General features: G+C 35.1%; 2 protein-coding genes across 4 annotated transcripts; both read left to right on the top strand.

The window, feature by feature from the left end:
- Window positions 1–276: 276 nt before the first annotated feature.
- On the top strand, window positions 277–1,613 carry LOC110692372 (transcription factor MYB36-like). The gene is made up of 3 exons (XM_021869376.1): window positions 277–566; window positions 701–830; window positions 962–1,613. Exons 1-3 carry the CDS (start codon window positions 431–433, stop codon window positions 1,464–1,466), a joined length of 771 nt encoding a protein of 256 aa, XP_021725068.1. The 5' UTR covers window positions 277–430; the 3' UTR covers window positions 1,467–1,613.
- A 5,003-nt stretch (window positions 1,614–6,616) lies between these two features.
- On the top strand, window positions 6,617–17,475 carry LOC110692310 (zinc protease PQQL-like). 3 transcript variants are annotated; one of them, XM_021869315.1, is made up of 22 exons: window positions 6,617–7,057; window positions 8,777–9,023; window positions 9,121–9,246; window positions 10,396–10,533; window positions 10,632–10,766; window positions 10,854–11,111; window positions 11,181–11,318; window positions 11,436–11,505; window positions 11,591–11,804; window positions 12,342–12,447; window positions 13,640–13,873; window positions 14,163–14,327; window positions 14,407–14,556; window positions 14,645–14,736; window positions 14,869–14,950; window positions 15,076–15,159; window positions 15,281–15,397; window positions 15,476–15,586; window positions 16,172–16,252; window positions 16,653–16,853; window positions 16,971–17,024; window positions 17,151–17,475. In XM_021869315.1, the coding sequence occupies exons 1-21, from the start codon at window positions 6,846–6,848 to the stop codon at window positions 17,019–17,021; spliced, it is 3,012 nt and encodes a 1,003-aa protein (XP_021725007.1). In that variant the 5' UTR covers window positions 6,617–6,845; the 3' UTR covers window positions 17,022–17,024; window positions 17,151–17,475. The 3 variants fall into 3 exon arrangements, with proteins under 3 accessions (XP_021725007.1, XP_021725006.1, XP_021725008.1); XM_021869314.1 differs by having other exon boundaries at window positions 17,148–17,475; XM_021869316.1 differs by lacking the exon at window positions 6,617–7,057 and adding an exon at window positions 8,582–8,670 and having other exon boundaries at window positions 17,148–17,475.
- Window positions 17,476–18,268: the final 793 nt, after the last annotated feature.

Here is an 18,268-nt window from a genome sequence, read left to right as displayed (position 1 = left end):
GTTGTATATCCGTGTTACAATCAGCAATGACATTATTGTATACTTTGAAGAAGTTTATTTCATCTGATGTAATCTTCCTTGACTTGGCTCAATTCTCACCAAAAATCAAAGAAGTATTCCAATCATATATCATATACACTATAAATTTTTTTTATAAATAGTCAAGACTTAGTCAATTATTCCGTACTAAAAACTCTAGATTAAACCATGGTCTTCATATATATATATACAATTACTACATAATAAATCATATAGTGTTTGTGTATCATACTCATACTTCAACATACATTATAGTATATAAGACACACATACTTATAATAATCTTCCTAGTTTTTCTTTCATTACATTTGATTAGTGAGTAATCAAAGTACTAAAACTACTTATTAGCCGCCGATTGAATATTTGAAAGTTGATTAAGCTAGTGTACACAATGGGAAGATCACCATGTTGTGACAAAGCTAAGGTTAAAAAAGGGCCATGGTCTGCTGAAGAAGATACAATGCTTGTAAACTTTGTCGCGAAATATGGCAATGGAGGAAATTGGATTTCACTCCCTAAAAAAATCGGTAAGTTTTAAATTCTAACACCAACATATATTCTCAACGTCCGTATATTGTATATATAATTATAGATTTATAATGTCTTAGATTTCATGAAGTTCGGCCTCATGTTTTAAGCTACCCTAATGTTTTCGAAACAGGGTTGAATCGATGTGGGAAGAGTTGTCGTTTAAGATGGTTGAATTATCTTAGACCGGATATTAGGCATGATAATTTCACTGAAGAAGAAGATTATATAATACTCTCACTTTACCACAACATAGGCAGCAGGTATATATATATATATATATGCACAAATATTTATTTTTATATATGCTATCATAAGTTTTTGATATTATTTAGTTGAAATAATATTGCATGGACTAACCATATTGTATATTTATATGTATATGTTTATATAGGTGGTCAGTAATTGCGTCGATTCTACAAGGAAGAACAGACAACGATGTGAAGAATTACTGGAACACAAAGCTTAAGAAAAAAGTATCATCAGAAAAATTCAAGAATAATAATATTTTTGGGATTTCATCTTACGAAAATACAGATTTTAGTACACTCAATCATCAAACTCTAGGTAATGAAAGAATTATGAGTTCAAGATTAGGTCAAGGTGGCATTTTCGACGTTGGAGAATGTCGAGAGAATGTAACTCTAAGCCACACATCAAGTAGTGGTTCGATGACTCCAGAGATTTCAAGCTATTCAGGGTCATCATCAAGTTCTGTGGAATTTAATCAAAAAAGCTCGGGATCGATCTCGATTAATGGTGAAGAAGATGAGTTTTGGATGGATTTGTTGTCTGAATCTTTTGATGATGTTGTAGTTGGTTCTAAACTTGAGGAGAAAATCAGTGAGATAGCTTCACTCTTAGATGATTCATTTGGCAAAAGTGGGTTTTTATTGTAATTTTTTCTTTGAATGTAGTTCTTAAGGTAGAATTATTCATTACATTATATTGAATTATTTGTAGGCTAGCAAATCCTGCTTGAAATTCTATAAAAAAATTTGAATGTTATAGTTGACAGTGTCGTCAAATTATTGTTGCAAGATGATGATTTACTCATGTTATTAAATTATGGTTCATGTATGAAATTTCAAATAGTAGTAAAACATAGACAAATATAATCATGCATGATGCATGGATATAATATTTTGGTCCATGAAGAAATTAATTCAAAACAATGACCTTGTCAATATTAGGTACCTTAAAAATGGTGGAGTGGATGAGGAAAGTAGAGAGGAGTAAAGATGACACTAGGTCAAGCGGCTTGAGGCACAACATGAAATATAGCACACCACGAATGATTGGTGTAGGCATGGCATGTGATGTACGACATGTTATTGTGTTTATTTGTGTGTGCATGCCAGACCATTTTTGGGACCTTTATATGGGAGAAACATGACAAGGTATAATACGATATGACCCAATATGACATGACAAAACACGCTAAAATCAACAAAACTTGGCTAGTCTCTCAAGAATGCATGGCACGACTCACACAACATTACAGTGAGTCAATGACATACTTACATGTGGGCTTGGGCCAACCTATTGAAAATTACAGCATGGTATGGATTGACATGTAGCTTGTGGGGTAGGCCAAGTCAACCCCAAAGCACATGGGCTTGACACAAGGCACGACCCTCAAGGCCTCAACCATCTTTAGAGGAAAGGGGAAAAGGTAGGGGGGAGTGAGCTAAGATTTTCATTTTGGATCTTTTGCTACGGGAAAGTACTGGTTTATTATAAGGATAACGAAATTGGATACTTTGGAATATTATTATTCAACTCTTGCCACATTTAGAAAATACACAACGTCAAGGTTTTTCTATTCACAAGTTTAAGGTTAATTAATGATCTAGCATAGCATTTAAGATATGTGAAGCCAAAAATAAAGCTAAAAGAGGCCAAACGCTTCAATTCCATTGATTTTATTTAGTTGAAGTCTTTGGGGTGATACATAAAGAGATCATTTGTAGCTCTTTATACAATTTTTTTTTTTTTAGAGAGCCACAAAGGCGAGTGGTGAGAATAGATCCCAAGATCGCCTGGAACCGGAAGGAGAGGTCTAACCACTTAAACTATCCCTCACTCTCAGCTCTTTATACATCTAAGGAAAGGTGATTTGTGTGTGTAGTATGATGTACGAAGAATATTTAAAGAAAACAAAAGTATATTAATTAAAAGAAGAAAAGAGAGAGTCACGGGGAGGCTATTATTACTAAGTGCTAAGTCAATCAATTTTTTTTTTTTTTATTTTGTGTTAAGAGATTTACAAGGGTGAGTGATAAGAATCGATTCAGGATCACCTGAAACGAGGGGAAGTCTAACCACTTGAGTTATCCCTCACTCTCGCTAGATCAATCATATGCTTGTTAAACTTTGTCTCAATTAATTTTGTGAATATTGCCCCTCTTGAAAAATTTTCTCACTTTCTTAATTAAAAAAGTCCAAGGCTATAAAATAAATAGAACCATTTAAACAATTGTTTGAAACGTATCCTTCTTTAAGATAATTTAATTTACAACTACTTTGTATAGATTCGTTCAAATAAAAAAGGCTAATATGAAGTATGTTTAAATCACTTACAAAGATCAAGTAAAGATCGTCATAATTAATATAAACGTCATTTCAGCCTTTTATATACAGTATGTAACTTTGACTATTATAAGTTAATAACACATTCAAATTAAAATGGTAATCCACACCCTTTAACATAAGTACATAACTGATAACGTCAAGGTTTTGCTATTCACAAGTTTAAGGTTAATTAATGATCTAGCATAGCATTTAAGATATGTGAAGCCAAAAATAAAGCTAAAAGAGGCCAAACGCTTCAATTCCATTGATTTTATTTAGTTGAAGTCTTTGGGGTGATACATAAAGAGATCATTTGTAGCTCTTTATACAATTTTTTTTTTTTTTTTAGAGAGCCACAAAGGCGAGTGGTGAGAATAGATCCCAAGATCGCCTGGAACCGGAAGGAGAGGTCTAACCACTTAAACTATCCCTCACTCTCAGCTCTTTATACATCTAAGGAAAGGTGATTTGTGTGTGTAGTATGATGTACGAAGAATATTTAAAGAAAACAAAAGTATATTAATTAAAAGAAGAAAAGAGAGAGTCACGGGGAGGCTATTATTACTAAGTGCTAAGTCAATCAATTTTTTTTATTTTTTTTATTTTGTGTTAAGAGATTTACAAGGGTGAGTGATAAGAATCGATTCAGGATCACCTGAAACGAGGGGAAGTCTAACCACTTGAGTTATCCCTCACTCTCGCTAGATCAATCATATGCTTGTTGAACTTTGTCTCAATTAATTTTGTGAATATTGCCCCTCTTGAAAAATTTTCTCACTTTCTTAATTAAAAAAGTCCAAGGCTATAAAATAAATAGAACCATTTAAACAATTGTTTGAAACGTATCCTTCTTTAAGCTAATTTAATTTACAACTACTTTGTATAGATTCGTTCAAATAAAAAAGGCTAATATGAAGTATGTTTAAATCACTTACAAAGATCAAGTAAAGATCGTCATAATTAATATAAACGTCATTTCAGCCTTTTATATACAGTATGTAACTTTGACTATTATAAGTTAATAACACATTCAAATTAAAATGGTAATCCACACCCTTTAACATAAGTACATAACTGATAACGTCAAGGTTTTGCTATTCACAAGTTTAAGGTTAATTAATGATCTAGCATAGCATTTAAGATATGTGAAGCCAAAAATAAAGCTAAAAGAGGCGAAACGCTTCAATTCCATTGATTTTATTTAGTTGAAGTCTTTGGGGTGATACATAAAGAGATCATTTGTAGCTCTTTATACAATTTTTTTTTTTTTAGAGAGCCACAAAGGCGAGTGGTGAGAATAGATCCCAAGATCGCCTGGAACCGGAAGGAGAGGTCTAACCACTTAAACTATCCCTCACTCTCAGCTCTTTATACATCTAAGGAAAGGTGATTTGTGTGTGTAGTATGATGTACGAAGAATATTTAAAGAAAACAAAAGTATATTAATTAAAAGAAGAAAAGAGAGAGTCACGGGGAGGCTATTATTACTAAGTGCTAAGTCAATCAATTTTTTATTTTTTTTTATTTTGTGTTAAGAGATTTACAAGGGTGAGTGATAAGAATCGATTCAGGATCACCTGAAACGAGGGGAAGTCTAACCACTTGAGTTATCCCTCACTCTCGCTAGATCAATCATATGCTTGTTGAACTTTGTCTCAATTAATTTTGTGAATATTGCCCCTCTTGAAAAATTTTCTCACTTTCTTAATTAAAAAAGTCCAAGGCTATAAAATAAATAGAACCATTTAAACAATTGTTTGAAACGTATCCTTCTTTAAGCTAATTTAATTTACAACTACTTTGTATAGATTCGTTCAAATAAAAAAGGCTAATATGAAGTATGTTTAAATCACTTACAAAGATCAAGTAAAGATCGTCATAATTAATATAAACGTCATTTCAGCCTTTTATATACAGTATGTAACTTTGACTATTATAAGTTAATAACACATTCAAATTAAAATGGTAATCCACACCCTTTAACATAAGTACATAACTGATAACAGATATGTAGCCTAAACAAAAAAAATTAAATCTCTCCATGTCTTGAATCAATTTGTCGCTTTAAATGACCCACCTTATCGTACAAGATTAATAGAACGTTTTACCAAATTGAGCTTTAAACGGAAACTATTGACAAAAATGGTAGCGTGGCAAAACTATTTACCAAACTAAGCTTCCAGGGTAAATCGCTGTCTCGAACAGCGTTTTACCTTCTGTATTTTTTTAAATTCAGTAGGGCATAAAACGCTGTCTCGGACAGCGTTTTATCCTTGGGTTTTTTTTTAAAAAAAAATTCAACTACAACTATTTTATATGTTCAACATAAAGCGCTGTCTCAGACAGCGCTTTATGCTTGAACATAAAACGCTGTCTCATACAGCGCGTTATGCTTGAACATAAAGCGCTGTCTCAGACAGCGCTTTTCTGCTGGAAACAGCAACCAGCATCCAGGCAGAAAACAAGCTTCAGCAAACAGCTTGCATGCTGCAGTCCTCCAACAGCTTCAGCAAACAGCTTGCATGCTGCAATCCCAACAGAGTTAACGCATTAGCAATTAACCAAAATGTTAACGATCAAATGTTCCAAATGTTATTAAATCAAAATGTTCCAAATGTTATTAAATCAAAATTTTCTATTACAAAATAATTCCTCCATCTACGATTACAACGAATTTCAGTTAATAGTCATGGGTCCTCTGAGGGTCTCGATGGACACGTTGCCCGGTTATGGCCCTGAACGTGACAACGACTACATTTGCTCGCGGGCCGGTTAGTCTCATCCATTTCATTACGTATGCGCTTTGACCTTGGTCGCCCTATTCCACGCAACATGCTCCCGTCGGGAATGATTCTGGGACCGTTATAGGGCGTCCAGGTTGTCTCGCAAGGGATTGGCCAGAATTGCGGCGCGTATGTGCTCGTGTATGCCTCCGATTGCAGCACCGGGTCAACCCACGGCCGCTCTGATAGTGAGTACGTTGCACATACGGCTAGAACGTGAGAACATGGGAGGTGAAATATCGTAGGTTTGTTGCAGGTACACGTTCTTAACTGAAAGTTAACAGTATATACGGCTAGAACGTGAGAACATGGGAGGTGAAAAAACAGGGAATAACACGCTGTCTCGGACAGCGTTTTACCCATTGAATTTTTTTTTAAAAAAAAACCCAAGGATAAAACGCTGTCCGAGACAGCGTTTTATGCCCTACTGAATTTAAAAAAATACAGAAGGTAAAACGCTGTCTGGGACAGCGTTTACCAGTTGAATTTTTTTTTAAAAAAAAACCAGGGGTAAAACGCTGTCCGAGACAGCGATTTACCCTGGAAGCTTAGTTTGGTAAATAGTTTTGCCACGCAACCATTTTTGTCAATAGTTTTCGTTTAAAGCTCAATTTGGTAAAACGTCCAGATTAATACTCTATACTTCATACTACATGTCTACGTATAATCGCGAGATGTGAAAAATCTGAAAAATAGTCATTGACTATTAAAGACTCAAAAAAATCATCCAGGGTGTTTATCACGTTCCATAAGTCCATACCAAATAAACTACCAATTACCAAATTTGACTTACTACTTGTATTTATTAAAATCAAAGTATGTTGTATATTCCTTTTTCTAAATATTCCCCAAAATCAATAACACTCACTCCCAAATTCTTCCCTCTTTCTTTCTGAAAAAAAGAGGAGAGTGAAAACAATAATGGATGCTCATCTTCCAAAAGAGACTAAGGAGTTGGCCAAGAAACACAGGTTCAAGTCCCTTAAACGGGTCGATTTAGTCCCGGATCAATTACTTGATCCGACCCCTTTTGGAGCTCAATATGGGTCCTTGGAAAACGGGTTGACTTACTATGTTCGCTGCAATCCTAAACCCCAAATGAGAGCTGCTCTTGCTCTTGCTGTTAAAGTCGGGTATGTTTGTTTTCTTACCCATTTTTTGTAATTTCTTTATTAATTACTGGAGTATTATTAATTTGATTACTGAATTAGATGATGCATTATTTTTTTGAAAAAAATATTAAATATTGGTTTCAGTCTTGTAAATGGCTTAGTGGGGTCCAACGTATATTTTTATTACTTTTGAAATTAAAAATGGTACTAAGTATATGATACGAGTGAGTAGTCGAGTATCAATTTAGAAATGCACAAACAATATTATGTATCGATTGGTGTTATATTTTCGTTGTTAGAATTGATGGTGAAGTGATATGCAATAGGCTACTACGGGTGCTAATGGCGACTATGCAATATTATATCACTCTTATAAACTTAGAGACCCGGTTACTAAAAAGTTATGTGAGTGAATTAGTGATTGGTTGTACCATGTGCGATATGTCGGTACTTTTCTTAGAATTAATGAATTATTGTCCTTGGGTAACATGCTGAGTTCTTGGGAAAAACCACTAATGCCGTTATTGAATGATTAACGGTTAACCCTTAGCGCATAGCTGTTATTTGGTTACAAACATATAGGATAGAAAAATGTACCACTACATGTATAATAGGTGATAGGTGGTAAGTGTTTTGGAGGGAAATATTTAACCTATAGGATGGAAAAAAGTACCACAGATACATGATAGTACACAAAAAGTATTATTAAAACAACTTATACTTTAATGGTACATTATACATACATAATGGTACATTATAATGTACCACTGTAGAGTTAGTTTTTTTTCATTTTTAATTCTAAAGCTTGCCAAATTTATATTTCTGCCCTCCTATATGCTTTGTAAACGCATGGCAGCTATGCGTTGAGATGCACTCACGATTAACTACTTGCTGCGGTTTATGCCTTTTATAGTCTGTAAGTTGGCATAGTCTTAGAGAATGGTACTTATGTCTTGGATCAAATCCCGTCTACATGTTTCTATTGTGGGCGTATGCGTGTGTCCGACTATCCATGTAGGTGTATGTGTATGTCGTAGGTCGATGCTGTTAATGTTTTGTTAGGATCAAATCCTGTTTACGTTATTGTTAAGAAAAGCAGAATTGAATTTTCTCCATCATACAAAATCTGAGTTTGTGATTGAATGAATACAAAATGATGTTATAATCTACTTTATACAAGATTTCATTACATAGAAAATGTAAGAAAATTTCTGTCATATTCTTCTGGAATCTCCATCTGAAGTCTAACTGATTCCCTTGAATCAAGGAATCTGTTATAATTGATCATAGTTTGTTAGAGGTAATACTCATTAGTGTTGTTACTCATTGATGCTAATCAAATAACATAAATGGGATGAAAAGAACTTTCACGCCAAATAGGTCCTAAATGTAGTTGGGTGGTAGGCGTGATCAATGATCCTTTACATTATTTTGAAGTAGTTCTGATGGACATGGTTTTTATTTCGTGCATAAATTTTTTTCTCGTCGCTGTTAAGCTCCATTATGTATTCTGCACGTGTTAGTTGTCACCTATTACACATTAGAGAAGAAAAGTGATAATAACCACTTTAGAAGCTCGAGGAGCAACTGCTCCCACTGCCACTTGGTTTTGGGACGGAGCCTTACTTGAGCTTGTAAGTGGTCCAACTCTCCTTTGAGCTTTGTCATGGGTAACGCTTATCCTTCTTTGATAAGCTCTTAGAACATTAGTCATTTACAAAATTTGTTTGATATTGGCAGCTCTATTTTTGAAGAGGAGAATGAACGAGGAATTGCTCATATAGTTGAACATCTTGCATTCAGCGCTACTAAAAAATACACAAATCATGATATTGTAAAATTCTTGGAAAGTATAGGGGCAGAGTTTGGTGCATGTGGAAATGCTTACACAAGTTTTGATGAGACTGTTTATGAGCTGTTTGTTCCTATTGACAAGCCTGGGATATTGTCCGAGGCGATTTCCATTTTATCAGAGTTTAGTTCTGAGGTTTCTATCAATTTCTCCATCCTGTCTTCTACTCTGTTGGTCTGTGGTATCAATGTCAAATGTCAATATTTTCTGTGTTTCCTTAATTTATTTGCAGATTCGGATTTCAGAAGAGGACTTGGACAAAGAAAGAGGAGCAGTCCTTGAAGAATATAGACAAGGCAGGGATGCTAGTGGTCGCCTGTCTGAAGAAACCTTTGCTTCTATAATGAAGGGTTCCAAGGTAAGCTCGGAAACTACAGTATAATGAGACAATGAGTATACTATCTTTCCTTTCACCTGGATTAATTAAGAAGGTTCTGATAAATGAACCACTTTAAGGGTTCTTTTCTAGTAGTTTACCAGTGATTAATATCATGATGTATTGACGTGTAATAAACTGCAATGAGAAAGCTTCTCGAAGAGCACTGTCAATTGGTAACTAAAAGTATTGTGAAAAGCAAAAATTAGAAATTGTTTGTGCAAACTGAAATTAAGGAAAAGAAAGTAGAATGTGGCTTGCTGTATGAAAAAAGGAAGCTATAAAAGTGAATGAAGTGCTTAAAGTTATAAGATCTGAGAGTAGATGCATCCTGTAAATATTAAGTGTATCACGAATCAAATTAGCATCTATCTTGTACTATCAATCCCTTGCAAAATTCATCCAATGCATATGTGTAGTCTGCTAACCTTAATAGCAAAAAAATTCTTTGTGGTGGTGGTGGTCGTTGGGAGGGGAGGGGGATCACAGGGGGAGTTTGAGGATTCACAATCATTGTATTGCTAGTTCCCGTGTACTTGCTTGATCATTTTTTATATATGGTGTTGGTGATGCAGAGGAATTTGTCTTAGAAGGTACCTCATTTCCCATAGTTTTGCTTTCATTTTTTTTTTAATCTTAATATTGGTAGATTTTAATAATAAACTGCAGAGCCCTTTATGCATATTATTTCTTACAATGACAACAAAATATACTCAGCTTAGCCTTGCTTCTGAAAAGTGTATAGTAGTGTAGTGGCTGTATCACATTGATAGTATTCATAGGAAGTGTTTTTGGCATAAATAAGTAAGATCTTTCGCTGTTTTGGCGAACTCTGTAATGTGAAACTTTTTTGTTCTGCATAAAGTCTGGTTTTTGCTTCTAAAGGTTTATGATTGTTGGGTCTTGAAGGGTACTAAACAATTATACAGTTAATGAAACCTGTTTTTTTAAAAAAAATTTATTATTGATTTAATTTTTCTTTCTTATAATTTTGTAAGAGTAATTGATCCTTTTAAGTAACTTCTATGCGTATGTTGTGCTTTGCTTCTTTTTCCTTCAATTTTCAAGGAATACTAGCACTTAGAAAATGTGAGTTTGAAATAAATGTGTTGATACTTTGAATGGACACAGTATGCAAACCGTTTGCCAATTGGATTGGAAAAAGTGATTCGGTCAGCTCCTGCTAAGATTCCAAAGCAATTTTATGAGAAGTGGTACAATTTACAGAGCATGGCAGTAATAGCAGTTGGCGACTTTCCTAATACAGAGGTTACATCTCTATAATTTTATGAAGATAATTGATTAGTTTTGTTTTCTGAACCAAATTAGCTCTGATGATATTTTCTTATCTGCTTGATCTCTCTCAGAGTGTTGTTGAGTTGATAGCCCAGAAATTCGGCCATATTATTTCACCAGAGCCTCCAATAATTTCCCCAGGGCCTAAGATTCCATTTCACGGTGAAACACGGTTTTCATGCTTAGTTGAACCAGAAGCATCAGGGGTTAGTACTCTGTCTCCATATTTTAATAAATACTTAAAATGCCAATTGACTGTATCTTTTGATGTGCTCTATGTTTGTTGACAACAGACTACAGTGGAGATAAATTGGAAGATGTTAAATGATGAGCCTAAGACTGTAAGAGACTATAAAGACTGGCTCATTGGAGTAGTGTTCCGTTCAGCTTTGAACCGTAGATTCACTAAAATATCTCGGAGAAAGAATCCACCCTTTTTTGTATGCTCCGCAGCAGAAGTGGAGTTGGTTCGTCCAGTTAAAGCCATCCAAATATCTTCATCTTGCAAAGAAAAAAGTATACTTGAAGCCTTGACATCAGTGCTAACTGAGGTATGTGTCGATGATCATGCCTGTATTGCCCTGGCTAGTTGAATGATTATCTGACTCATTTTATTTCAGCTTGCAAGGGTTAGGTCACACGATTTCTCTGAACGTGAGATATCAATTGCCTGTGCCAATATCATGGCAGAAATGGAGTCTGCTTATTTAGAGCGTGAGAAAATGCAGTCAAGCACCTGGAGATATCAGTATCTGCAGGTAAATGCAGTTCTTCTGTTTTTCTCCTCTATATATATTTCAAACTCACCTTTTACCAATTTATATCTTTTGCTTTTCTTCTGTCTACCACCTTATCAATTCCTGTATGTCATTCAGCATTTTCTTCGCGATGAAGCTGTTCTTGGGCTTGAGTTTGAGGCTCAGCTTTTTAAAAGTATTCTGCCTCGTAAGTCCAGATCAAATGCTTAAGTTTTCTGGTTTTTCTATCTTCTGGTGATAAAGTCTCATTACAATCTATCAAATCCGAGCAGAGTTATCAGCATCAGAGGTTTCCAGGTATTCTGAGAAGTTACGAATGTCAGAAAGTTCTGTTATAATAATAACTGAACCTCGAGCCACAGTAACAGAGAAAGATCTTAAGGATCTTTTGTCAGAGACAAATTCTCTTGAGGAAAAAGGCAAAATTTCTCCTTGGGAGGATGATATCATTCCAGAAGAAGTCGTTCAGGTGAAGCCAAATCCGGGGTGAGTGTCACACTAAACCATGTTGCATTAGAACCTATCATCGAATTTCCTCAATGTAATATCTTTTACTTTTGGCTAGAGAGTACAAGACACAAAAGTAGAGTTTTTATGTGAGTTAGGGCTAAGTAAGGCTGGTGATTTTAGTCATCTGAATATACTTATCAGTGATTCCAATGGATGCAACAAGATCTAAAATCTGCTGTGTTTAGATTTTATTGGAGAAAAGCAGTCTCTTTTTGGACCTTTTGGCCTATTACTCTATCCTACGGTATCTTTTAATGTTATAAAATACGATGACTTGGGAGTCCATTGTATTCTATTTCTTAACCAAGTAGCTTTAATATGTTTTTGGATTTGTAGGCTTCTAGGTTCATTAAATAACAATGCTGCTTTAGGCCTAGTAAGTATGAGTGGCTATTGTCTGTCTGTGTGCAGATCTTGCCCAACAAATCAAAATTCTTGCTACTGTATGACACCTTTCTCAGTTGCGGTACTTTAGGCAATTTTAATTGAACTCCAGGTCTTCTGTTTATTCAGGAAAGTTTCGGAAGAATCTGAATATCAAGATATTGGAGTTACTGAATTAGTTCTGTCAAATGGAATGAAGGTTTGTTACAAATGTACAGAGTTCAAGAATGACCAGGTATGACTTAAACTACTAGTCTATAATGGTGTAAAATCCATAAACTCTTCATCTCTTGCATATCATGCATACCAACAAGTATTGCAGTATTCTTATTTACATAATATGCCAGAGGAGGGTGATACAAATCCATGAACACGATCATCATTGGAAATTGATGATTACATCTTTGAGCGTCATCCTAAAGCCCTTGATGCTATCAGGCCTTGTCATGTCTTAACCTGATAGCCCAACCTACATATCTGAGTGGAGCATTACATGATTAACTAAGACATGATTAGGAATTTAGGATCCCCTGATAATTGTTTTTGCATGTCGATTGGCCTTGCAAATTGTAATGTCAAATTGTCAAGTCTAGGCTAGCTCCTTTTCCACTAAAAAAGTGAAAGATGAGCCCTGTGCTTGTGCCTAGGATGTGCTTCTGCATCCCTATCTTATTAGTTCAAGTTTTTGTAACCACTGTATAGATATGTCATATTTCTTGCCTGGATTTTACCTTCATGGCATGCTAGTAGTGGTTGAATGTGATGCACAAAGTTGGATTGTATTATGTGAAGAAAAGACTTCTTTGAGGACTAACTTGAATGTAAAAAGCTAGTGCTCACGTTAGAGGCAGACTAATGTATGTGATGTCACAACTCACAAGATATTTTACAATTGTCATTCATTGTTTTTACTAAGTTCTTAAATAATTGTGATTCCCCTACCTTAAATCAGAAGGAAAAAAAGCATTAAGCCTTTGATATAATTAAAAAAGACTTAACAATCAAAAATTGAAAAAAAGACTGATATTAGCATGTGGTCCGTGCTGTATAAAAATTGTATATTCTTGGTCCACTGCCCTTGGGATTTAAAGGACTTTGAAAGAGTACCAACAAAATGGGATTTGACAAAGTCTGCATAGATTCGAAGTGAAGCACTGTACTTAAAAGAATCCAATGGTCTAATTTTCGTCTTTTGGAAGTAATCTTATTACTCCTGATGTTTCAGTGTTGTGTGATTGAGTCACCTTCTTCTCTGTCAATCATGTGTCATCTACTGATTTTCTCGTATTCATATTTAACCATTCAATTTAAGAGGACTTTGATAAGATCAGGGGAATCCTGATTAACTTATTTATGCACACTGATATTTACCATCATAAAATTTTCTCTTGGCCAGTACTATATTCTTCAAGGTATTCGTTTGACAGGTTATCTTTAAAGGATATTCTTATGGAGGTTATTCAGAACTCTCAGAAAGTGATTTTCTTTCTTGCATTTTAAGCTCAAGTATTACTGGAGAGATTGGCCAGTTTGGTTATAAACCAACTGTTTTAGAGGATATGTTGGCTGGCAAGAGAGCTGGTGTGTACACAGAGCTTGGCGCATATACTAGAAGTTTCATTGGTGATTGTTCACCTTCAGATCTAGAAACTGCATTACAGGTCTGTTTTATTATTCCTCTTTATGATTTAAATTCTGGTGTCATTTACGAGTTTGTGGATACACAATGATAGTAAGATCACTATGATACTAGAGCTATTGACTTTCAACAATAAAGACCAAATAAATCCCATTCTTCATCCTCAAGTGTGGCATTGGTGGATATAAGATGATAAAATCATGTGCGTGTTATATATAATATTGACTTTCTTAGCTTCTTGCTAAACTCAATCAAATCACAGTTATAGCATAACTAATTTTTCTTTTTCCTCTTATTTTACCTCATGCTAGCTTGTCTATCAACTTTTTGTGACCTGTGTGGAGCCTGATGAAGACGATATTAAAAGAGTGATACATATAGTAGAAGAGCTGATTCGAGCAGATGAAAGGGATCCTTACAGTGTCTTCACAAATCGGGTTACAAGAATAAAATATGGAAATTCTTACTTTTATAAGGTATGATTGTCTGCACATAGCCACATATTATGCCTGATGTCAGATTTTAAATAATGCAGTGTTTATATCCTTTTTGCAGTCACCGCTTGTTAATGATCTTCCAAAAGTTGATCCGAAGAAAGCTTGTGAATATTTTGACTGTAGCTTTAAAGACCCCTCGACATTTACTGTTGTGATTATTGGCAATCTTGATCCAGCTATGATTCAGCCATTAATACTGGAGTATCTCGTAAGCTTGTATTTTTTTGCTGATAAAAATAAGCATGATCTTGATAAACTTGTAGCATTACATTGTTCGTATTTAATTACAAATGTAGGGCGGAATCCCAAAGCCTTCTGAACCTGTTTTTCATTTGAAGTTGGATGATCTTAAAGGTTTACCTAGTACTCCTCCTGTAAACGTAGTAAGGTAATTATGCACAGCAATAATTCAAATTTAGCCAACATATTGAAGAAAATCTGACTTCTTTTAGAATCTTTTAGCACCACTCAAATTTTAATTCTCTAGATGCACAGCAATAATTCAAATTTTATACTGTAGAGAAATTGTTAGAAGTCCCATGGTGGAAGCGCAGTGTTCAGTCCATATATCTTTGAATATAAAGTTGTGCAGCGAGACCCTGGTATGAGAGACTTCTGCTTTATCCACTATAATTCGGCATTAATCATAACTATTGTTTTTTTTTTCCAAGTTCCATATTTTGGTGGTGATTTTATTTCTTTTCTTTTTTCATATTTTGGGGTAAAGCTGGAGGAGATGTGGTTTGCTACATTTTTGAGCCAGCTTCTTCAGACCAAGATGACCCAAGCTCTCCGTTTCAAACATGGAGAGGTAAGTTACAGTGGCTTAGTTTTATTACATCAGTGCAGAAGTTAAAATAGGTTATGTCAGAGAGTGTTATGGCTCATAAATTTCAGATTAATCTAAACACTTGGTCTCTTTTGAGGTGCAGATATATTCTGTAAGTGTTGATTCTAACTTTGGATATAGCAAGCCATCAAAAACTGCTGATTTGGAGGGTGAGATAACCATTGAATTTTCATGTGATCCAATTGTCTCCTCTGCACTGGTGAGTGTACTTTCGTGTGGTCTTAGATACTAGAAATTTTATGCTCACTTTACAATGTGATTATGACTTGGCATGCAGGTTGATATCGCTTTAGATGAAACACTGCATCTGCAAGAGCATGGACCTTCAGAAGAAGATGTTTCCACTGTGCTTGAAATTGAACAGAGAGACCATGAAAATGAACTGCAGGTTTTTCCTTAATGACAAAACTTACACATCCATTATTATTCTCTTATTTATCTTATGTGGTTAAAAGAAGTAATAAGCCTTAAGATCCATCTATCTTACCTACTCCTATGTCAATGTTCAATGACTCTTCAAAAGCTCCTGCCCAATGTGGTTAAAAGAAGTAATAAGCCTTAAGATCCATCTATCCTACCTACTCCTATGTCAATGTTCAATGACTCTTCAAAAGCTCCTGCCCAGGGCAGGGTGTAGGAGGTCCTTGATATGCCAGGCTTTACCCTATTAACACGGATTATTTTATATATATATATATATATATATATATATATATATATATATATATATATATATATATATATATATATATATATATATATATATATATTATCTGTATATCAATTATTTTGTAATGCTTCACCACAATTTAGATTCACGGACTGTAGTCATTTGGAGTCAGTCCATTACAGTTCAATGACTATACTGCTTAATGCTTTTAGGAGTATTCTTTATACGTATACAGTTCTTCTCTTGCGAGAAACGTCAGAAACCTGTGCCCTTTCTAAGTGGTTCATCTTTGCTTTCTTTCAGGAAAATATATTTTGGCTTTTTCAGATTTTGAAGAGCTACCGTTCGAGGTTGTATACTGATAATCTGGAATCAACATTTCAGGTCGATACCTCTGTTTGAGCTGAAATCTTTACACATATTTACCTATTTTGTGTATGGTCCCCTCTTCTGCTAAAAGTGAAAATCATGGCTTTTACCATTTGATTATCTTCCGCTGGCTCTCTTGCAACTTAAAAGTTCAAAAGTATGATCAAGTTGTTCCCTACACAGAGTACAAAATTTAGAGTGGAACTTGGAAGTCACTCTGGTCACATTAGTTTTGGTTTAAATGTTAGGAGTAAAATCAAACTCGATTATCTGTGCCCACAGTGGTTGTTTTAAAAAAAAAAATCCAGCAAAACAAAAATTAACCACAGGAGCTCAGTTTTCTGATAATGTCTTACTGCTGTATGCTGAATCTTTGATGATTTGTTATCCTATCTTTTTATTTATTTATATGCAGTTACTAGACAAAGCAAGAAGCAGGGCTCGACAAACTCTCTCTCCATTAACTGCGAAATGGGCACTGCAGAAAATCTTGCCATACCCTTGTAAACAGCATTATGTCTCAGTGACCTTAATACCTGAAACAAACCGTTTTCGATTACTGAAACACCAACTTAAAACCCAACTTAAGCAAAAATATTATGGTAGATATATGAAGGTATGGTGTTTACACTTTCCTTGCCCATTTACTGACTGCAACCTGATTAGTCTTTTGGCTGCATCTCTTTCTGGTTTTAATTTTTCTTCTGACAATGGTTCGTTTAATTTTGTGCAGACTGTGGACAAAGTGTGGAAGGTTTTTGCCAGGAAACATGTTTCTCACTAATAGGTATAAGTCAACGAGTCATATGCCTTCTCCTGGCCTTGCCTCGCGCTTAAATGTCTGTTGCTTCTAAGAAATGAAATACATTAGTTCATTCACATCATTCTTACCTATCATTTATGTTCGTAGCAGGTGTAATGCAACAGCCAACATTAACCTTATGCCAATTACTTGAGTATTGGTTCATCCCATTTGTACAGCGGATTCAGTTTTATCAAGTATAATTTGGTACTAGATTCTTTTGGGTGCTATCATCCACTATTTAACTGAACATCTTCGTTGGGTTGTGACTAAGACTCACAACTTATATTATTTTCCTTTCGATGATTCTTTAACTTAATTCTTACGCAATTTCCGGTTTGAATACATAACTGTTACATACAAGTGATACAACATACATGTAAGACATTATATCATGCAGCCTATGCTACTAAGAATCTTCAATATACCTGATCTACATGCATCTCTCTATCAAATTCTTGACTCTTTGACAAGAGTATGATCACTACTAGACAATGTGTTAGAATCAACTCCTTTTGATGTATTAGATTCCATTTAAGTGCTTTCCTAGAGTTTAGGTTATGTTTTCTTAGCTTGAGGTCTCATTATTGTGTTACTGTCAGATCAGTGTTCATTAGGGATTCTCCTTGTATGTCATTTAGAGCTCTTTAGAGGGCGAATGATTAATGAAATCTTAAAGTCTTCTACCAAGTGTTGCCTTGCTTTTATGCTTGTTTGTTGTTAGACCTTTATAGATATTGTGTCTTACTTGCATATTAGCTCCCCTCCAACCCAACTTGATGCGCTAAGGACTCGTGGTTCGGACCCGCTTGTACCCGCTTTGAAGTATCGGCCGTCACAAGCCCCGACCACCCGCACTCCGTCGCCCAGATAGACGTGAGTGCTCCTGAGGTTCTATTGCCCGCTTGTGTTGCTTTGTGCTCATAAGCCCCTCTTCCGCTCAAGGCTAGTGTTCTTGCCGCCAAAAGGCTAGAGCGCGCCGCACGTTTCGGGGTCCAAACTCCCGGACCGTAACACAATGCCATTATTCAAAAAGCAATTGAGTTTGACACTTGAACGAATATACGTATCCAACACGGTTGGGGCAAGGTAAAAAGCCTACAGATAAGATGGATCTATTGTATAGAACTAATGTAAATAGGATGGAGATACAAAAACTAGAAATTCCTCAGATTTCGGAAATCCTTCCATAATATAGGCCTGTAACTGTTGAAATTTATCAATGGCCT

Source organism: Chenopodium quinoa, unplaced genomic scaffold (assembly GCF_001683475.1).
Source record: "Chenopodium quinoa cultivar QQ74 unplaced genomic scaffold, ASM168347v1, whole genome shotgun sequence".
Lineage (NCBI taxonomy): Eukaryota > Viridiplantae > Streptophyta > Magnoliopsida > Caryophyllales > Amaranthaceae > Chenopodium > Chenopodium quinoa.
The sequence above is the reverse complement of the archived record's forward strand: the minus strand, read 5'-3'. Positions and strand labels throughout refer to the sequence as shown.